Source organism: Oreochromis niloticus, linkage group LG3 (genome assembly GCF_001858045.2).
Source record: "Oreochromis niloticus isolate F11D_XX linkage group LG3, O_niloticus_UMD_NMBU, whole genome shotgun sequence".
NCBI lineage: Eukaryota > Metazoa > Chordata > Actinopteri > Cichliformes > Cichlidae > Oreochromis > Oreochromis niloticus.
The window spans coordinates 82,612,230-82,635,459 of record NC_031967.2 but is presented as its reverse complement, the minus strand read 5'-3'; the positions used below and the strand labels follow the sequence as shown (position 1 = coordinate 82,635,459).

Genomic DNA, 23,230 nt, shown 5'->3' with positions numbered 1-23,230 from the left:
TCTCTGTAAAGTTTCTCTGTCGTTGCTTTTTAAAGAAGACATGGGCGGTGTTGCTCATGTTCTTATGTTATACTCATAAAATAATGCTGTATAAAGCAGAAAGGCCCACTCTATTTTTTCTATTGTTTCATACATATTTATTTTATTAATATTGTGGATGTGGGAAATATATCTTTATTTATAGTTTTTAGTGACAGACATAAAGTATATAAAACAAGTTATTAACAGCTTCAGTGAGGCTCTGATGAAACAGCTTCGGGGGCTTCACAGGAAGTGAACAAGAGAAAACCAGAATTACGTTTTCCTTCTAATAAATGAGAAGCTGAAGCTTTCGGTGAGATGGTCGCTCTCTCTGATCACGTGTCATAAATTTTCATCAGACTTCAAGAAGATTGACATGTTTCAGGTCACTGCTGCACTGAAACATTAATTTGGATCACTCCGAGAAGTCATGCTCAGTGGTGACATGAACAGCAACATCCTCATTCTGCCCACCCTGGTGGGTCATCTCCATGGAAAGAACAACTCTGTTTCCTGTGGACAGAGTAAAAACATCACTGACCAGTACTATGAAACACATCTAACATAACTAGTGTGCCTTTAGGTTTCCTGGATTCACTTCATTTAGCAGTCACACAAAGAGTGAGTATGAAGAAAGTGTGAAGACGTTTTACTTCCTTTGCATACTGATTGATCATCAGTGGACCCAGATGCAGACACACTAATTAAAAAACCACTTTTATTAGACACATGAATGACGGGTAAACAGGAGAGTATCTTAACAGACACTCAAACAGAAGACAACTGAAAACTGGTGCTATACATACACACAGTCACAATGAGGACTAATCAGGAAACACCAGAAAACAACAACAGCTGAAACTAATCAGGGACACTGAGATAAGGGAAGCAAAACTAAATCAAGGACAGAAAAGATTAAAAAAAGCAACAATAAAAGTACAGTGACATAGAAACCCCAAACACGAAGTAAAAGCTAAAAAAACAAGAAAGTGAAAATGAACTACAACTCTAACCACGAGAATTTTACTTCTAAAATGTTCCAAACGTAAGAAGCATGAAGACTAAACTGAGAAAATAATTCAAGAACAATCTACTCCTACACCAGTAATAATAATTATGATAATGTAAACTCAAAACACCATGAATGCAGGTATCTAAACTCAATGAAGCAAAACTAAAAACAATGAAACACATCACCTAGCTCACAGTGATGCACCTGTGTGCAGATATCTACCTGAGCGTGTGGCGGAGATCCGGTCCAGGTAGATGGACAGCAGCAGACCGGTTGTGATGAAGTATGGACAGAAGACCAGCAGGTGGAAGAGAAGTCTGAACACAGACAGAGAGGAAGGAGGAGGTTGAGGAAGAGGTGAGGAAGAGCTGGTTGGATGAGAAGAAGAGGGAAGAGAGGAGCTGGAGCGCATGGTTTCAAGATGAGGAGGAGCCACAGAAGATGTGAAAGCAGTTATAGGATCTGTAGGAGGAGAGGTGAGGGAGTGATTTCAGTTCATTAAATCGTATTGTCACTCAAAGTACAATGACTTGGTCCAAACTTGGCACCGCACCCTCAGAAACACTGCTCATGATTTCAAACTGATGGTTGTTGATAGGGAATTGTCTTAAATTATGATTCAACTCTTCCTCAGTTCTTCGTGACAACACCTTTCCTCTACCTCATGGTGCTTTCCATCAAGGTCCATCAGTGTTTAGGAAGATGTTAAACAGGTGACTTTAGTACTATACAACCTCAATGACATGAAATGATGTCAGTGCACCTACCTCTGATCTTCAGGAAGCTTTTAGGAGATGGTCCAGCCAAATCAGTAGCACACCAGTACAGACCCTCATTAGACTGCTGCACATTGGAGATGGTGTGCTCTTTATATCTAGATCCAAGAAGACGTCCACTGAAGAAGAAGTAAGCTGCCACCGTGTCACCATTGCTTTGTCTGCAACGCAGAGTGACATCACTTCCTGTTATCACAGGAAGTGCAGGGATCTCCAGGATCACTCCTTTTTCTGTATAAGAGACAAAACGATTCATAAAGAGAGACAGATTTACACCAACAGACCAGTCAGAAGCTAAAGCTTCAGCAGGGGTCATCAGTCACCTGTGACTTTGGGGTCAGTCAGACAGTACAGCCCCTTTGGTATGGCATTATTTTTGTGTCACTATTCTTAGCGCACGTAAAAACAAATTGCAGGTGCAAGTGTTGCATTTTGAGGAGAAATTTATTTTGAGCGAAGAAAAGCTAAATATGGGTGAACAAAATTCATTGCTGCGTGCAAAAACTGTATTTCAGTGTTTGCTATTGTCCATACACACACACAATAGCAGCCCCTCTCACTCAGTTTTTGCATTTACGCTTGCTCACAATGTGTTGCTTGCGCTCTCAACATTTCTGCCCGTACGCACTCAACTCTTTCTGTACACCATTTTATTTGTGCTACAAAACCAGCCAATCACAGACTTGGATGCGAAAAAATCTGATTGGCTGTTTTGGTCTCCAATCAGCTCGAAATGACGAAATTAGATATCCCAGAATGCATTTCGTCCAAAACTCAAACAAGGCAGTGGCGGAGAAACACAGAGTGGTGGAGTTTGAAATATTTCAAAATCTATGTAGTTTTGGACACTGAGTGTCTTCCCAGATAGCAAGACGACATTGAATCTATGTTGATTTTTCATCCGAACCGTCGTATATGGTCGGGGTTGAAATGCCAATGTTGTAACAACATTGAAATACTGTGGTAAACCGACGGTCTTACTATAGAGACGTTGTAACGATGTTGATTCACCGTTGTTTTTTTGTCATTGATATTTGATCTATTTGTAGTCGACCAGGTGACAACAACAACGTCGAGAAAACGTCTATTTATAGTTGACGATCATTCGGCTCCGGTCACCATCAAAAACCATCGATTTGTAGTTGAGCATTAAATTGCACTGCAACTGATCGGGTATAAAGTACCAGAGAAAGTAGATTTATTGTTCATTTGTTATCAATGACTTGGTCTAGTTCACCAGCTTTAAAAAATTCGTGTCTACGTGCAATTTATGTATAGTTGACCGGGAAATTAAAGCAGCGATCACTTGGACTATTCCGCAGCACCCCTCTCACATTGGTACATCCCCCCAGGTATTCATTGTCTTCTACAGTAGAGCGGGACATTTGATTTACTCTCAGCGGAATTGACCAGAGAAGCCATCAGTTCATGCACTGCACTGGCCTGCACCACGATTAGTATAAGGTAAGAATGAATGATTTTTTTTTCCTACTCGTTATTTCCATGTTTGCATTTGAATAACAGTAAAAAAAACTCGTTAATGTTGTATATTAACAAGTTTTTTACTGTTATTTACGAGCCCGAAATTGTGTCTACTTCTTACAATCCGGCAACAAATAAACTGCACTGCGAACAAAGTATATCAACAAAGAAAACATTTTCGTTTCATAATTTCTTCGTTATATTCCCTTACAAAGCTAGCTTTAACGCTTCGAGTTTTCCTTTGTTCTTGCCGTGGCCTCGGCGCTTGACCCAGACTTTCGCTCTGTAGTTGCTTAGTACTACAAAAAATTCTAAATCTGTGATATATGATTGATAAACGTAAAGTTAACTGTATAAACGTGTTCAATGACTTTGTTACTTTTGATGATTGGAGAGCACTCGTTTCAATTCGCACACGAAAACTTTAGACTCAGTTTGAATGCCCACGTGACTGTACGTTGCACGGTCACCTAACTTTACGTTGCACGCGTACATGACTTTCCGTTTGTGCCTTGAATAATGAATAAGGCTACGTCCACACGTACCAGCGTATTTTTGAAAACGCTGATTTTTCTATGCGTTTGCACCTTTTGTCCACACGTAATTTATGTCTGGCCGTACATTGTGTTTGTATTTCCAGGCACATTTCACGAAGCAGAACGCAGTCTTCAGAGATATCCACGTGAACGCTGTGATACGTCTGACCTTCAGTCCGAAGAAGAAACCCAGACCAGTCTTAAAAGAAAGCACAAGTAAAACCTTTTTATTCACAAACATATCTTTGATTGTTAAGAATTTATGATCTTGTCTTTTATACATATCTGTGGTGCTTGCATACTGCAATATCACCACATAATATAGTCCAAAAAGTGGAAGTTTGTAAACTTTTTAAAAATGCAAAGCCGTGTACACTTGTGCACTTCAAAAATTCATTGTATACTGTACCTTCTTGCACGTCTCTGTTTCCTGTGTGTGTTGTTAGAAATCAAACTAACTTTAGGAAACAATATTGATAGCAACCATCATAATGCCCCACCCAGCTTCCGGCACAAACCGACACAGCTTTGCGATCTCGCCAGCATGCAGTCTGATGTCTTCCCTATAGATGGTATGCTTTTAAAAAAAGTTTTAAAGCTGCATCACAATGTCATTGTACTCTTATCTAAAAAAAAAAAAACAAACCCCAATTTATACTCCTGAATGTCATCTTGTTGTGATTTTTTTTTTTTTTTTTTTTTTTTTTTTTGTCCTGCAGATTCCAGAGACTCTGTGAGGCCACTATTACAAGGCAAGTTTGAAAATCTTGGAATTTCACAGTTTACATGGTATAACAAATATATGTGACAGGCAAAAACTAGTAAACACAAGGGAATAGAAATACATTGTACTGCCAATACTTTGGTTTATTCTTTGTATGACTTGAAAATCAGGCTTTAGGGAAAACTAAATGACATGTTTCTATCATCAATTACATGAAGTAAACACACAAGCACTTGCATACACATTTAAGACATGAGACATGCTAATTCCATCTCATAAAATGTGTCTATAGGTGAGACGCTTTGCGTTGATTGGTGCTGCTGGACCACACTGGAGGTGCGAGTCCGCCGTGTAATGGTTTATGCCATTACAAAGGAGCTGGCCTCTGTACTCAACTGGGCAGGGGAAAAAAAACCAAGGACCAGACAAAGCAAAAAAGGGCATTTAAAGAGACAGCGCTGTGCAGATGCATATTTGGTAAGTTTTAACATTTATTGTAGTTTTATGAGCTTAAAGTGAACAATAAAGGGATCAATTGATGTGCTGGGTGCGTTTCACATTTCCTATGTCTGTTTTTTGCTATATTACTTTGTCTTTCTTAATAACAAGACTTTCATGTCCGGTTAATCTGGAGATGGAGTCTTTGGTCTTCGGCTTGTTTTGTCCTCGGGTTGTACACTTTGTACAGCCCGAGGACCCCATGTTTTCTTTTTCTTTTTTTTTTTAAAGGATACACGGCACACCATGCTAAGACATATCACATTTTCAGCTTATAGCTCTTTGGGAATCAAATGCGGCAGTTTACTGATTTCCGCCTGGTGACTTTCATGTTTATCAGCCTAGGAGTTTACATACTTTCTCCCTGCTGAAGACAATTAACAAGAGCTTATTCATGTGCTCTAATTCCCTTTTTTTTGTCTTTGTTTTTTTTGTGTGTGTGTCTATTTTTGTCCTAGATGGCCTGGCGCAGCAGGTAGGGGCGAACTCTGTCTGAGTTGGTCTTTGCTCAAGCAGTCCAGAAATGGCTCAGATATGCTCCAGATCGTACGGGTGGCGCGCAGGACGCACATCATCCATCCCCATCCCGGAGTAAATAATAAAAAGTGACATGAAACATAGAAATGTAAATAGGAAACTTTGTCTTTTAATAAAGTATTTTGCAAATGATACATGTCTATTGACCTTTTTTGTTTTTTGTTTTCAATAAAAAGCAACTGTGCGAAAGAGGTGGAAAATCAATACCATAGCTCAACAGTGTTTCAATATCAGAATCTGACATTGTTTCAATGTCAACAGTGTTAGAAAATATAACATCGAATCAATGTCAGGTTTCAACATTGATTCAACATCAAAACCTGACGTTGTTTCAACGTTAAAAATGGGTGCAAGAGTGACGTTGGGTCAACGTCACACTTCAACGTTGCTTCAATGACGTCGCCTGATATTGACTCAACACTGTTTCAATGTTTCCTTGCTATCTGGGTTTAGTAAATCCAGCAGTGTTAAATGTCAAATAGAGGTTTTGTGCCACTACAGTGAATAGGGACTTCTTTTTTCCTTCTTTGATATTCCAACCTTTGTAACAATGGGATAGATTTCACTGGCTCTTCTAGTTTATGTGACTTGTATACGTTAACAGGAGAAGAACATGTATCGTTAAAGTAAGATATAAACTACAACCTTTCATTGATCTCTATGACATTTCTATTATACTCAAGGAAAAGAGCTTGAACAAGGAAAAAGATCACTTCCTTCAGAATCAGATCCAATTTTATCATCATCTTTATAGGAATAAGAGTTCCCTGAGAACCAGCTGAACAGCAGAGACACAAACGGAGTGACACAGAGACAAACCTCCACCAACACACAGAGTCATACAGACACAGCTGGAACATCTGTACCTGAAACAGTGATGTTAACTTCATCGCTACGCTGTCCAGATGAGCTTTCACAGAAGTAAGCTCCATCAGAGGGGCTGCACAAATTGAGATTACATTGAGAATCATCAAGATCAAAGCCTGCAGCTAATCCACAGTCCTCAGTGACTCCTCCTGTGGTCCTCTTCACTGTCCATCCATCAGCTGTCTGTTTATCGTCAACACAACGCAGAGACACTTGACCACAATTACTGAAGAACTGCTTTGAGTCTGGTTTAGCATGCAGAGAGACTGGAGGACAGACAGACAGAGTAAATTTATTTGTGTTCTTGTTGGAGTCTCACTGATTGTTTTCACATCATCAACTCACCTGCAGAAACAGTCAGTGCAGACAGCAGCAGCACACACACACCTGTAACAGGTGAAAAGTCTTTAAACTCCTTCTTATTGTCCTCAGAGAAAAAAAAACTGCTATAGCTCTTCTTCTAGGAGATATTAAACTCAGTTCAATTTAGTTTTATTTATACAGCGCAAAATCATAACAACCGTCGCCCCAAGGCGCTTTATATTGTAAGGTAGACCCTACAATAATGCATACAGAGACAAACCCAACAATCATATGACCCGCTATGAGCAAGCACTTTGGTGACAGTGGGAAGAAAAAACTCACTTTTAACAGGAAGAAACCCGTGGCAGAGCCAGGCTCAGGTAGGGGTGGCCATCTGCTGCGATATCCACTCTTCATGTCTTAGATAGCTATATTTAAAAGCATGATCTAATCTGGGCATGCATGGATAAAATTAGCCCAACCAAGTCATCAGCCTGTAAACCGCTAGACGCACTTTACAAAAATCTGCTGGGTTACCAAAGCTCAACCATCTGTGCAGCACTTCACGTATCAGGCCTTTTGGGATAATGTCATCAGAGGAAGTCATTCGTCACTGAAGACACCTGAACAGTTTTTAAATCGTGACAAGTTAAATCCTAAATCTCAAGTTTGATTGACTTCACAAAGAATAATGAGTTTGTTTCCAGCTTACTGGGCCAGAGCTCCTCCTTTACTGATTTTTAATCCCTCAGCACTTCTCATCAGTGATTGGGAGATACAAATCTTTCCACATTGAAGATTTCTTCTGTGACGTACCTGAGCACAACCACACAGTGGCTTACAGATGCTAATTCTGCTGTCTTATTAGCTTTTACAGCTAAAAAAAAATGCTGTCTGCAAAATTAGCCCATTTAGCTCATTCATATCCTTTCCTTTAAACTGTCAGGTGCTGTTGCTGAACTCGGTAGGACCAAATTTTAAACATTCTGTTTTAAGATGACTATCCATCTTCCTGAAACCCAAAAGAAAAAAAACATATGGTCCCGGGTCAGTTTAAGCAGTGTTTTTGAGTTTGGGACTTCAGCTCCCAAGTCATCTCGTGTTTCATTTTGTAATCACAGATATGTGTTTAGAACTATGTGTTTAGTGTTTGTGGTTTGATGTTAAAAACAGCATGACGTACTTAACATCAACCATCGGTATGGTCGAAACTGAACTGATAAAGACAGGAGACGTACAGTTTAATACACTTTTATCACGTATATTAATTGTAAAAAACGGGATAAAAGATGAAGCACATGTCCCTTTCTAGTTTCTTAATTTAATTTTTTTTTCTCATTTTCTGGTGGAGCTGTCTCTACTTCACACCTGTCTACAAAAACAAGCTGACTTCCTGTTTTAACTCCTGTAGCACCAAGAAAACTCAGCATTCACAGAGTATCTGTTCTTTAGCTGGACTCGCTCTGATCTCTGTGGGAGCTGAAATTATTAAGTGTAGGAGCTCTGTGTGACTCACCAAAGAGCAGTGTGACAGCTGCAGTCTTCATGTTGTCTTGATGATGACTGAAGATTAAAGTGTGCAACAGAATCTCACTTCAGCTCTTAACGGCAGCATGTTACCACATTGAAGACAGAAGTCTCAGAATGAAAGCTCTTAGTAACCCACCCTTCCCTGTTAATGCCCTACCTGCCCCCCTGGCATAACTTTCCTAGACCCGCCCCTGCACAGTTACCAGCTGTCAGCTACGTAGAAAAGGATCCTGGTGTTATTTGTCTCTCAGAAACAGTTCATAACTTCCCTTCAACTCATTCATGTCACCTAAAAGGTAAACCTGTTTCTCCATCACCTGTTCAGCTCTGATGATTCAGTAAGGACATCTCCTGGTTTCATCTGCATGTTTCCCTCTCACCAGATAACCAAACCGATATCATGACAATTAGAAAGTAATATTAAATAAACTCTAACAACAGCTTATCATACTTAAACGTGCTGCTGTTGTTCATCCGCTGGTTTCCCTTTTTAGCGCAAATTGACCGCTAAACAAACAATAGAGAAAAGCCGATCAGCTGATCATTTTCATGATTGAAATAGCAACAGGAGAGAGAGGTGTAGCATTTTCTCTGAATACTGGACGATTCCGTTTTTTAGAGGACAGTTGGCAACTCTACTAACTATTCTAACTAAGCATTCTTTGCTAAACTTCTCTTTTGACAGAATTCTCTTAAGAGACTATCCAAACTCTGCAGCTTGCTTAGAGAAACAGCAGCTATGCTTTTTAGACGAACCACAAGGCCAGACCACATCCTACCATTTCTTGCCATCATGCAGGTTTCCAGCCAACCACAGCCTCCAATGTTATGCAATACTGGTTGTTCACAAAAACAATACATGAAGCTGGACCTTATAGAGTACAGACACTGCTTTGTTCCTGTTTACTTAACACTGTATAAAGTCTGGAGGACTACAGAATGTGGTGAAACAGGTAAAGAGGTTACAAGCTGGTAAAGCAAACACTTTGAATCAGTCCTCAACACCACACTGTTCTTGGATGCTTTTACATATATATGGCAAGGTTCAGGTTCAGTTTCCTCAATGTCGCATCAGGCTTGTTTTAGGATTTTGTGTCACAGATGACATACTGATTAAATTTGTGTAATTATCAATTTATGTGAAGCATTGTTGACAACTGTATGGTTTAAGCATACTGAAAGGGAATTGTGAGAACAGAGTTTGGCTGTAATCATTATGTTAAGCCTGCTGATTGTCAGCTTGAAACACTCACACAAACTATGATAAATAAACCAGTGTAGTAAATTAAGAGTACCCGTAAATGCTGTGAAGCGCTGTGTTGGATGATTGTCATACAGTTCTCAGTGTCATTACTATGTTTCTGTCATTTCTGTGAACATGAAATACTTCAGGGGTATACATCCAGCTGTGTCAGCTGACAGGATGTCAGAACAGTGTTTGCTCTACTTCAGAAGGTCAGCAGTCTTCACAGGAAGCTGATTCTAGTCAGGTGTAAAGTTTCCATTACTGTCTTAACAGCTACATGATGATCTCCTTTGGTCTTACAGCAGAGGAGAAATGATCGGAATAACCTGTCCCAGTCACACTGCAGCTTTGAGGGTGGATGCTGATGAGTGAGAGGAACACTGGCGGAGTCTGAGATCCACATCTTTATCGTTATTATTATATTATTATCAGTGTTGGGCAAGTTACTTTAAAAAGTAATTAATTATAGTTACTAGTTACTTCTTCAAAAAAGTAACTGAGTTAGTAACTGAGTTAAAATATTCTAAAAGTAATTAATTACTTGAAAAGTAACTATTGTGTTACTTTTAAAAAAATGTCTAACCAGTTAACGCTACTTGGAATTAAATAGATTTATACTCAGATGTGCACCTTTATTGTTTCACAAAAGGTTAGAAAGTAATGTCCAAAGTTTAGACTTTAATTGCAGATTAAAAAATGATAATCAAATCAAATAAATTCTAATTAAACTGCGCAATAATTAGGCAAGTTGTATTTTTGAGGATTAATTTCATTATGGATCAATGACAGTGCTCTCAGTCAATCCAAACGTTTATGAAACCTAAACCCAAATGTTTAAGAATGTAAAAGTGAGGTTTTTAAGTCTTTAAGAGAATATATATATTTGAGTGCAGAATTATTATGAAACTAATTGAAAAAAATAACATTTTCCCATCTCATTAGTTTATTTGCAAGTGTGAATAATAAAACAACTCAAAATGTACATAAACATTTCTGACATATCAAAAAAAAAAAAATCAATGACTAATATAGCCCACTTCTTTTCAATAACTCTCCCAAGCCTTACGTCCATGGAGTCTGTTAGTTTCTTGATCTGATGAAGATCAACTTTTTGTGCAGCAGCAACCACAGCCTCCCAGACACTGTTCAGAGAGGTGGACTGTTTCTTTACACTGTTAATCTCCCGTTTAATCAGGACCCACAGTCTCTCAATAGGGTTTAGGTCAGGGGAGGAAAGGACCATGTCATTATCTCTTTATACTTAAGGCCTTTACTGGCTAGGATGAAGTGGAGTACTTTGATGCATGCGATGGAGCATTGCCCTGCATAAAAATCATGGTCTTCTTAGAAGATGCAAATTCTTTCCTGTACCACTGCTTTAAGAAAGTGTCTTCTAAAAGCCAGCAGTAGGTTTTGGATTTGATTTTAGTCCATCTTCAACCTGAAAAGGTCCAACCAGCTCATCTTTAGTATTACCAGCTCATACCAGTACCCTATGTCCACCTTGCGGGTGTCTGAGTTGAAGTGGAGCTCTGTGTCCATTACTGATCCAGCCACGGGCCCATCCATCTGCTCCATCAAGAGTTACTCTCATCTTGTGTTCTGGGGGCCTCTGGATGTCTGGAGTCTTGATCTCCTCCATACCTGCTTCATGCCCTGGAGGTCGGGGCAGTGGCCCCCCCACACCCTCTACCAGATCATTACATTAAGGAACCTTTTAAAAACAAGCGCGTCCATGCTCACAGATGCACACACGGGTGATCACACACAAACTACACCCTTTTGGGCTCCTACCTCAAAGCACACTGTGCGCTGTCGATCTCACGTGCTGCACCATAATGTTTAATATTTAGTATTTACTGTCATATTCCCATATATCATTGTGATCTTGTTTATTACTCTCGTCTTCTTCTGCTTGCTTTCTTTTTTCTTTCTCAACAGGTGATCCAGGTGATCGATATGTATTTTTTTGTCTGCTTATTCTGTTGGATTTTGTTTTTTGCCCTTTTTCCCCCGTCCCTCTTCTCAGGTTTTTTTTTCTTTCCCTCTTTCTTTCTCCCCTTTCCTTCCCCCAGTCAAGTCTGTCCCGTATTCAGCAAATGAAAATAAAATAAACAATAAAAGGTGAATCAGATGGACCATTACGGCAAGGCTGGGATGGTCCATTTGGTAAAGTAAATCTGTTGGGCATCTTTCTTCACCTTTAGACAATAATTCTGATGGCAAAAGAACCAAACGGGACAGGTTAAAAAAAAAAAAGAGTTACTCTCATCATCAGTCCATAAAACCTTTAAAAAATATGTCTTTAGATATTTCATTGCCCAGTCTTGACGTTTCAACTTGTGTGTTTTGTTTAGTGGTGGTGGGGGTTCAGCCTCCCTTATCTTGGCCACGTCTCTAAGCACTGAACATCTCGTACTTCTGCACACTCCAGTTCAGGAATGTGGCAGCACTGGAGGATAATGGCTTCCTGGTAGCTTCATGTTTGATTCTTTGGAAGTTAACTTGGCCTTTTTCCTTAGTGCGTTTCGTCTGACCCAACAAAACGGCTGATGGTACTGTGGTCACGCCCCATTATCTTCACAATTTCAAGAGTGCTGCATCCTTCTGAAAGACTTTTTTTCAATTTTTGATTTTCAGAGTCCAGAGTAACCACCTAAGATGCGAACCCTTTCAACGCATGCATTTTAAATTTTTCTTTGCCATTTGGGTTGATTGGGAACAGATGAATGTAAAAACAAAGAATTACCAGATTTTTTTTTTTTTTTACCTGATTTTTGTTTCTGAGAAAAATGAGATCCACATATGAAGACATTCGTTTAAAATTTAGATAGAACAGTGGCAGTACAATGTCCTCGTAAGTGGATATCAGGCCCCGGTAGAGAAAAATTAAGTATTCTGGTCTAGACATCCCAAAATATGATGTACACATATGTGGACGCCAGGTCGTAGGAGTTTAAATCTCTTTTTTGTCCCTTTTGCCTGAGGGAGAGAAGCTGCCTAATAATTATGCACACCTTTAGAGTGTTGATCTCCTTAGGCCACACCCTCACTTGTTAAGGAAATACAGATCACCTGATATACTTAAATCCAATAAGCACTCCCTGCTGGTAACTGATGCACTCAGGGGTTGGTGCATTGGTGGTTCTTGGTGTCCGGAGCTGGGCGCTCAGGTATGCACCAGCTCACTCCCGGTGGCTAATTGGCGGGGCCTGGTGCCTGTCGCTCGGTCAGGCCTCTTCCGGAGCAAAGGGGGCCCTCGGGCCTCCGGCCTCGGGGCCTGCAACTCGGTTCACTCTGGCACAGCTGGCTGCCGGCAGAGCCGGCGGGCACGCCGGTGCAGCCCCCTCTGGCTTCTGCTCCGTGGCTACTGGGTGACCCCCTCGTCTGGGGATCTCCTCAGCCCTTCCCAGGAAGGTGGCACGGATGCCCCTCCGGTGGTCCTCCTTGGGCTCTCGCACTCTGGGGCCTCTGGATGTCTGGAGCCTGGATCTCCTCCATGCCTGCTTCATGCCCTGGGGGACGGGGCTATGGGCCTCCACACCCTCTAGCAGACCGTTACATGGGGAAACCTTTTGTATACAAGCGCGTTGATCCACACAGGTGTGCACACGGGTGTTCACTGTTCGTAGACATAAACTACACCTTTCTTAGCTGCTACTTCAAAGCACATTGTGCGCTGTCTGTCCTGTGTGCTGCACAACAACTTTCAATATTTAGTATTTACTGCTGTTCACACTTAGCTAGATTAACGTGATGGTGTTGTGTTTAGTATGTTGCTTTGTTTTTTTGGTTTTTTTTGTTTTGTTTTTTTGCTTGTCTTCTCTTTTTTCTCTCAACAGGTGATCCAGGAGATTTTTTTTTCTTTCTCTTTGTCTTTGTAAGTGCCCTTTCTCACTGTCTCTTTTCCCTTCTGTTTTTCTTTTCCTTCCTCTCTTTCTTTCTCCCTTTCCTATCCCCCCGTCATGTCTGTCCCATCTGTAACAACTGAAAATAAAATAAATAATAATAACAAAGTTTGATCAAATGGACCAATACGGCAATGCCATGGTGATCCATTTGGCAAAATAAATCCATTTGGTATCCTTGTTGGTCTTCAGACAACAATTCTGACGGCTTAAGAACCAAATGGGACAGGCAAAAAAAAAAAAAAAAAAAAAAAAAATCCAATAAGCACTCAAGTTTATATAGCTTGAAGTTGGAGAATATGAGTAAAAATTATGTTTGTTCTTATATTTGGAGGAGAGAGGTTTCAACTCAGTGCTCTGTATTACTGGAAATAGTCAGGAAACAAGAAGTGACTGGAAAACCACAAACAACACCCTCTATTTTGACACATTCACACGGTAACTCAATGGCAGTACATTCACAACAGACTCACAGCACACACAGACATACAGGACAGAAAGACTCTAGCGCACATATGCTTCCTCATATGACTCAATATACACACACTTAGTTAGACTTATGGAGCGTCTCACCACACATTTTCTTCTCTCTATTTACAAACAAGTGAAGTATTTGCCAGACATTTCCATGTGTAAGTGAAACACGCAGCATGCATCATTATCTACACACACAACTAAGGTTTGGGTTTTTTTTATGTGGAATGTAAATGGAGCTGGCACCAGAGAAAAGAGGTTAAAGAGATTTAACCAACTAAAAAAAACTAAAAAAAAAACAGGCATATATTTTTCTATTACAAGACACTCACAGACCTGTCAGAGGTTTAAATTAACCTAAAACACCTGAGTTTCCTAATGTGTTCTCAGCCTGTTATAACTCTAGACAAAGAGGAGAAACAATTTTAATACTTTAATTAATTATTTTTATACCATTGTTAAAAATAATAATAATTTCACAGTAATATAGATGTGTATTGTATATGTATGCTATGTATTGTTAGTGTATATGGTCCAAATGTTGATGACCTGTCATTTTTCCATGTTTTTTTTTTTTCAGTGCACTTTCTGAACACCTAGATTGCACACTTAGTCTTACGGGCGACCTCAACCTGGGACTGAATGAAGAAATAGATAGGCTCAGTGCAGCAGGAACTCAGTGGTGCCCTGGGCACTTTGAACTTTTCTTGTCCATCTTCCGTTGGTTTTAATTTTGCACTCCAGTATGAACACCCATCCCTCAACCCAAGGATCACCACAACATAACCTAACAGACCTACACCTTCGTTCACAGATTCACTTTGTCTAGGGTTTATTTCTGGGATTTCGCACAACCGAGGATTCAAATCATGAATACATAATCGGCTTGGATTTACATCATTATGAATGAAATGTGCTCTATTTGGAAGCAGCCGGGCCCCCTCCACTTTCGATGGGTTCTATGGGAGACTTTAAATCATCAAACTGTAAATTATACGTTTTAAATTGTTATTAATCCCTTTACCCCGAGTCCTAAAGTGTATACTTATTTTCTTACTCTTCTTATATGTATTGATTGTTTACTTGCACTGCTGTAACTGGAGCTTCGTCGTCTCGTCTCTCTATATACTGGACTGTATGTAGCGGAGATGACAATAAAGTTTACTTTGACTTCAGCGAGCAGGCGCACTGAGGGCTCTCGCGCTCACTTTTCTCCTCCCTGTGCCGCAAGCAGCAGGCGCACCTCGCAAACGGAGGGCGCCCTTACTCCCAGCAAATGGGCGATAGAAAACCGATCGGTGCTCATGCCATTCCCAATATGCGCTGGCATGATGTCGGGGCAGCATGAGTACGAGCAATTTTATTTTATTTTATTTTATTTATTTATTTTTGCCGATGCCCGTGATGCCACCCCCCACCACGATGCCGCCCCGGCAGTTCCCAAAAATGAGTCTTCATTAATCCCTTGCAAACGTACACCTATCCTATCAGGAACAACACTGACATATTACAAAAGGATAATATGATTAACTTCCCAGATTGGATTAAATACTGGGAACATATATTAGAAAAAACAGACTTTATTCTGAATAGTTATACAGACTTGTTATACAATATGGGATCAACAAGAAACAAAAACATTTTTTGGTGAACCAATATCCCTTTTTATTGTAAATCAGTCAGCTGAGACCAACACTTCTGGTCTCAGATATGCTTAAAAACCTTTCAATTGATTAGAAATACCAGTCTTCAATTAATAAAATATAACTACATATAACTACTATGCAGGTCAAATGATGTTAAAGATGGGCTTTACTTCCTACTCACACTGTCAAGGCAATGCACCGGGCAATTACATCCACGTGCTTAAAAATAGTCTTAATTCTATGGTAAATGGCCTGTATTTATATAGCGCTTTACTGGTCCCTAAGGACCCAGTCATCCACCCATTCACACACTGGTGATGGCAAGCTACATTGTAGCCACAGCCACCCTGGGGCACACTGACAGAGGCGAGGCTGCCGGACACTGGCGCCACCGGGTCCTCTGACCACCACCAGTAGGCAACGGGTGAAGTGTCTTGCCCAAGGACACAACGACCGACAGTGTCCGAGCCAGGGCTCGAACCGGCAACCTTCCGATTACAAGGCGAACGCCCAACTCTTGAGCCACGATCGCCCCAATATAGAGACTGTTTAATAAATCACGTTAGTCTTGATACAGCCTCTGCCACCACATTAGATCAATCCCTCTGGGCTGCTTTGATTGGCGCAAATTTTGAAGCCAATATGATAACCTTATCCCACCAAAGCGGATCCAATTACAAACAAATCACTCAAAAAGAGGAGAATCCTTAAAATAGTGTTTATTAAACAGTTTCATATGAGCAGCAAAACAGTACTATACAGCAAGATGACATGGCAAAAGCAAACAAGCAAAGCGGCGCGAACCCAGGGGTGTAGCACCTTAAAACACAAACAGCAGAGACACACAAAATGACAGACGGGGGGGAAGCAACAACCCGGGGCATATCTGACCCTCCTCTTTAGTCAGTCTGTGACCCCTCCCCCTGCTGTTGTGTATTTTTTCATTCCTTGTTTTTTATTTGATCCATTTAAAATTTAAACTGATAAGTATTTTCTCAACTCTACAAATGTCAATATTATCTCAGTTATCAGTGTGATATGTTTGTCAATGCTTTCCCCCAATCAGTTGTCAATCTGCACTTTGTTCTTTTTCAATCACCGACACTTGTGTTACATAACTTCCTAGCATTACTCCGTATCTTCCTGAACGCTGTTCCCATCTTCCATCATTTTTGATTGGGTTCCTTGGACAGTTTTATGGTCAAAATGAGTCCAAAAGGGCACAAAACTACAGATATCAAACAGACTGCAGAGCAAACACAATTAATCCTCCTGACAACCTATCATGTTTTCCTGACAGAAGTGGGCTACTGTATCTGTTAAGGAAGGGTTTTTCACCACTTTTGGGCAGCGGAGACGGGCAGAGAGATTACGATCTGCCTGCAGACACAGTGCTCATGTATTCCTCCTTTCATAACTCTTATTTACAGCAAGAGTTATTTTAACCTTTTAACTACCACACCAAGAAACAAGCAATGGAAAAAGCGTTATGTGCTCAACAATTTGGTTTTATTTTAGCAGATACAAACAGATTATGCTTTAGATTACAGACTAGCAATAATTACAGCTGTGTGATTATACTCAGGGGTTAGTTACAGGTTTTTACACCGGGGGTTTAAGATGCTGTCATCTGGGAGGAGATTCAGGCTGCTGAGGCCGTGGACAAACAGACTTAAGGACAGCTTTTACAACAGGGCAAAAGCCCTAGTCCGTGCTAACAGCTGACCTGATTGTCTACCTCCCTGGATTTTTTGGGGACATTAAAAGTAACAATAATAATAATAATAATAACAATGTGCAATAAAAGTATACACTGATTCTTTTTATTTATTAAGCTAAGGTACTGTGTTGTGTTTCGCGTAGTGCCGACAGAGGAGAGTTTACAATTTTATTGTGCTATTGTACTAGGTATGACTGTGCCATGACAATAAAGAGTTATCTCTTATATCTATCTCTGAAACAAGCAATTGCCAAAATCTTTTGTAAGTAAATTAAGTTCAGTTTATTTTACAATGTAATTCACAGCAAGAGTGATCTCAAGGCTATTTATTAGAGATGTGCAAAGCAGCTGGTATTTGTATCTGTATTTTTATTTGTTGAAGGGGGAAGTATTTGAATAAAATAAAATAATAAAAAAAAATAAAACAGGCGTAAAAAAAAAAATAAAAATCTATTTTTTGCATTACACTTCTAATTAATGTTGTAGTGTAAGTGTTCTTTAACTACATCCATTATAATAATTATGGATATGCAATATTAGTTGATATTTTTCCATAAATCCAGCAATGAACATGTAACATGTAATTAAAATAAAATAACATGAATTGACTTGCTCCAAGAAGGACACTCTGTCAGAGTCATGTTATGAGTCAGAAGGAACTGTGTTCAACTGTTCTGTGGGAGCGTCAAAGCCATACGTAGACCATCTTAATGAATTAGTGAAGTCACAGAATCGCAGGTTTCAGGTGGTACTCCCCTAGTCACACAATATAAAATTAGTATTCCTAAGACAGAGATCTGTGCTCAGCATATGTTAGATTCCTGTAACATGGAGGCTTCATGTTACACTATGTGATACTGAACTTGAAACCACTAATGTACCTCTAGAAAATGTTGCCATGGGCAACAATGTAAATGTCTTTCATGTAGCCAACTTAACTCATATTAAGTCTGAGATAATGAACTCTGGTTTTGAAAAGTCTAAGACTGTTGACTCAGACTCTAAAAACTCAAAACCTGCTGGATCTGGATCATTAAGACTGTTCACTTCATGGAGACTTGTTTGAAAGCTTTGGGCACTAAGGACTTTTTTTCACCTGCCTTCTCAGAGTGTGGAATTATGCCTCAAGCGACTCTTTTCTCTTAGGCTTCAGCTCAGCTTCCATCTCAGCCAGCTCAGCCACCTGTTCAGGCTTTGACTCTACCACTTACTCCATGTCCACTCAGCCATTATCGAAGCCTGCAGCTCAATCATTAGTGCAGCCTGCAGCTCAGCCTTCAGTGCAGCCTGAGGTCTCTGCAACTCCTGGCTCTGCCTCAGCTGGGGGTTCAGGAGGACCCAGCCAGCAACTACTTGCGTCAGTTGTGAAATGAGCTGAGTTCATCCAGCGTCCTCATGTTTTCAGTGGAGGTTCTGGAGATATGCCGTCGTTTCCTGCAGGAGGGTTTGAGGACCTACTTGAGCCATCTTCACTTCCTGCTAGAGGGTCTGAAGGATCACTTCAGCCGTCTTCTGTCATTGTTGGATGGTCCAAGGACTCGCTCCAGCAGTCGGCTGGTCCTGCCTTGTCTGGTCCTGCATGGCCACGTCTAGCGTGCCTGCCAAACCACGTCCAGGCCTGCATGGAGGGTCTTCACACACACCAATGTCACTGCCGGCCGCCAGCCCAGTGAGTTTTCTCACTCAAGCCTACACCGGCTCAGGTTCTGTTGTCGGTCTCGGGGTTGACCTCCTGAACCAAGGAATATTGGATGCCTGGTTGGCCAAACTCCAGGTCAACCCCTCAAACACTCAGATTATGGACTTTTGTGGTGCCGAACTCCAAGTCGACCTCCAGAACTGCTTTCCTATAAACTTTGTGCCTTGGACCTGAACCCAAATGCAGACATGGATGCCTTAAACAGAAAACTAATTAAATAATTAAACAGAAAACAAACCTTTATTTTGGCTGATGAAACACTAGAGAAACAAAAGCATGGCAAAACCAAGAGAAGTCAACTAAACCTAAACTCGGTGAAGCTAGATATAATAACACAATGAACAAAACCTGAAAAATGGGTAGGTGGCAGACGAAACACTGGGAATGACAAACAGGTATGATATGCAGAATGACACGCAGATGCTCAGAAGAAGAACAGAGATAACCGCAACAGCTTAACATAAACATGACAAGACAGGAAGGAGGCAAAACTGAATGCAAGACATGGACCTTCAAAGTAAAACAGGAAACACAGAACACAGGGAACATTGCGTACAATGACCAAAACCTAAGAACTAGAAATCCAAAACAGAAACAAAATCAAACCAAAAATAAAAACAAAGCACAATAACACTGCAAAAACCAAAACACTGGGTCACCGACCCAGGACCGTCACAGCCCACAGTTTAGGTTATAGTTATAATCATAGTGATAGTCAATGTCATAGTCTGGTCTTAGTTGTTACTTTTTGGTTTTGTAACTCATGTATAAGCCCAAATAAATAAACGTTGTGCCTTGAACCTTCAAAGTTATGCTGTTTTGACTGTTTTTGCTCACGTTTTCGACTGGGGTTCCTTGGTGGGTTCGTTTTTTTTTTTGTGTGTGTGTGTGTTGTTTTTTTGCTTGGTTTCAGGCAAGACCAGGCCTGCTCAGCACTGCATCTATGATGGAGAATATCCTGGTAGATAGTTGTGGTAATAGTAATAATTTAGTTATCTTCACATTCAGGGGCGATCGTGGCTCAAGAGTTGGGAGTTCGCCTTGTAATCAGAAGGTTACCGGTTTGAACCCCGGCTTGGACAGTCTCAGTTGTTGTGTCCTTGGGCAAGACAAAAGAAAGCGCTATACAAATACAGGCCATTTACCATTCATTTTTCACATTGCAACTGGCAAATTCTTACTTTAGTGAACTCAAAAAGTATAAATTATGCTAAGACCCTGATCTAATACATTTATCTCACTAAAGCCTATGAACACGACAGTCACTGCAGATGGATAGATAGATACTTTATTGATCCCACAAAGGAAATATTTGTGTTACAGCAGCATGATAAAAACAATTCAGTCTACAATAAAAAGTTAATAAAAAAACAAATGTAAAAATGAAATTGGTAAGAACAATAAGGGTCAGACTGATGTAAGAGAGAAGCGCAGAGTGCATTAATAAATAATATGTACAGTATAAATACAGATGCATGAAGGGGAAATACAAAGAGTGTTTGGGCTATTGTGGCTGACAGGTGAGTTCACCTGCGACAGAATGAAGAGTGTTAGGAAAATACATTTTCTAGCGCTTATTTGCTGTGTATTTTGTTTTATGCATTTACAGGCCAGTATATTAAAGGCCACCTTTGAGTTATAAACTGTGTCATAGGTCATTAGATTGTTTAGCAAGACTGAAAACTGTGCAGAACAGGAAGCTTTGTGCAGAGTTGGAGAGAACATCGCCTATTTTTATGCAGCTTAACAGGAAACAGTGGGGCAAAAAGCAGTTAAGATAGATTTCTAAGTACTTGTAGAAGATCACCAAAAAAGGAATCGTATCTAGTTGTCACTAACTTTAACTGATGCATGTTATGTTATCTGTTTATGCATGAAGCGGCATGAACCCTGACATATAAAACTGTGTATCAAAGTACTTCCTCTTTGAGATCTACCGGACTGCGCTTTGGGTGTTGTCGTGTGGATCTCCCTCATATATGTGCTTAATAAATAACTGATGTTGACTGGATCTGCTCTGAGTATTGGTTGTTTGTTCTCAGCCCAACATCAAACAATTCGGGACAAGAGTCGTCATCCAGATATGTGGAGATCAGTAGGAAGGACTTTCTGAAGCGCTTTTTACCGTGTATTTTCATGTATTATTGAAAGAACATGAAATAAGTGTACCTTACTTTGTTTTGCAAGTCATTTCACAATATTAAATCACATCACATACAGATCCAACAGTCTAAAGAGCTTGGAAAGAAAAGGGTCTGGACTTCTTTAAGTTGCTTGAAGACGTTTCACCTCTCATCTGAGAAGCTTCTTTAGTTCTAAGGATTAAATGGTGGAGAGTCCCAGATTTAAGCTCTGTGTGAGTAACCCACTGAGATGGACAATACACCCCCTAATGATCCTCTACCTAATCACATGAGCCAAGGTGTAAAAATGGGCGTAGGTCGCAATCAGCCAAGGTTTCGGGTGAGTTCATTGTGAAACCTAGCCCCACCTTAACATGTGATTTCCTGAGGTCAGATGGCCCAGGATGTGAGTGGGCGTCTGGAAAGGATCTCAAAACTGTATTATAGATAGCAGACAGTTGGTGTTGTTGGTTTACGAAACAAACTATCTGCTATCTATAATACAGTTTTACTCTTCAGTCTACCCTTTCAAATAAAGCTGTCTTAAGCAAACACTTCAGCAGATATTTCTACTTCTTCATCTGTTTTTTTTTACCAGATTCCATTACACGGCATTCACACTACATTTTCACAGGAAATGCAGCTTTTCCTAGTTTGACCTTTGTCTAAGGTACACACACACACACACACACACACACACACACACACACACACCAAGACAGAGAAAAATGAGGATAGTGTACTACACATCATAAAAACACAATCATTAATATTTAACGATCATACTCTATCTTTCTGTTCTGACTTTAGAGTCTTTGTTTGTTTATTGAGCCATATTTTGGGAATCACACTACTGTGATAGTGGGGAGAAAAAGGGTACGATGTGAGAGACTAAACCATTACACATAAAAAAAACCCACTTCATCCACTCACACAGTGGCAGGTTCTGTCTCAGAGCCCTGCAACCAGTCAAAATAGAGACAGATGAGGCAAAAGAACATATTGAGTCATCTTTTTAGCAGCTACACCAGGTTATAAATTATACATTTATATGATAACACTCTGTCTTCATTCACCCCTCCATTCACAGATAAAATTGCAAGCCGATAATTGTAAGAGGCACAGACATGTACCTTATACCACGTTAATCTCCACAGTAAGAAGCTTAAATTACTGCACTGATTCAAAGTAAAGGCTGGTCTTACAAACCTACTGCTTTAGCTGAGTTATCAGCTAAAGCGATGGTTTGAAGGAACAGCCTTTACTTTTTTTTTTCAACTGTGTTTCTTTGAAACAGAATTCAAAGCAGAAGGCAGGTAAACTAATTACTGTGATCAGTCTGTCTCTACACAGACATTTGTGCTTTGACTGGAGATTCTGATGCATCACTGATCTGCTGTATTACCCAGAACTTCCTGCTACAACGCCTCAGGTATGCCTTGCTCGGACATACCTGCCTGGCATGCATCCCTGCAGGATTCCCGTCAGTGGGAAAGTCTTGGTCACGTGAAAGGTGGAAACTTCTCTTACTCTCTCACCAAGTCTTGAAAAATACAACCAGAAAAAGAGAATAAAAAAGTAAAATAAATAATAAAATTAAATTCAGATCTTAACAACCAACAACATAAAATCTATCTTAACTGATACATTCATGTTTTTTATAATGGACTTCTCATGGGCCAAGATCAGCACATTCCTCGTACTTTTATGTAACGAAAGTGAAAGAACTTTACTAAATTCGCTGTGATTACATCAGTATCTGAAATGAGGAACCTGTTAGGTGCAAAGTCGAAAGCTGGGGCGGTGCTTTGTGTTAGGTCTGACAGACACAGGTCCTCCAGTGCAGCAGACAGGCTCACAGAGAGAGAAACTTCTCTACAAGACTGAAACTATAAGGAGAACATTGGACTAGTCTCCCACTGACTGTACAAATATAGATGTATTTATTAGTTGTTAATGATCTCACGAGTCAGTGTGATTTTGACGACATAGATTTGCAGTTTCATTTTGCTCTGCCCTGACTACTAAGAAACCTGACACCAACTTGCATACTAAAAGTGATTAAATGTTTAGCCGGGGGGGGCTTTGCTGAGTGCTGGCACAAACAGAGAGCAAACAGAAAGAGAAA

At 40.2% G+C, this 23,230-nt stretch overlaps 1 protein-coding gene across 2 annotated transcripts; it reads right to left on the bottom strand.

Moving 5' to 3' along the window:
• Positions 1-44: 44 nt before the first annotated feature.
• On the bottom strand, positions 45-8,413 carry LOC102083078 (uncharacterized). 2 transcript variants are annotated; one of them, XM_005460603.4, is made up of 6 exons: positions 8,273-8,413; positions 6,799-6,840; positions 6,453-6,719; positions 1,801-2,040; positions 1,256-1,495; positions 45-534 (listed from the first exon to the last, which is right to left on the bottom strand). In XM_005460603.4, the coding sequence occupies exons 1-6, from the start codon at positions 8,301-8,303 to the stop codon at positions 437-439; spliced, it is 918 nt and encodes a 305-aa protein (XP_005460660.1). In that variant the 5' UTR covers positions 8,304-8,413; the 3' UTR covers positions 45-436. The 2 variants fall into 2 exon arrangements, with proteins under 2 accessions (XP_005460660.1, XP_025761222.1); XM_025905437.1 differs by having other exon boundaries at positions 1,256-1,350.
• Between the last annotated feature and the right edge of the window lie 14,817 nt (positions 8,414-23,230).

What these genes read in the sequence shown, in the direction of transcription:
- LOC102083078 (XM_005460603.4), bottom strand. Translation starts at nt 8,303, where the DNA reads ATGAAGACTGCAGCTGTCACACTGCTCTTTG. An exon ending in AAGCTTCCTGAAGATCAGAG is followed by an intron (nt 1,496 to 1,800) that starts GTAGGTGCACTG and finishes CTCCTCCTACAG; the next exon opens with ATCCTATAACTGCTTTCACA. An exon ending in GATCTCCGCCACACGCTCAG is followed by an intron (nt 535 to 1,255) that starts GTAGATATCTGC and finishes CTCTGTCCACAG; the next exon opens with GAAACAGAGTTGTTCTTTCC.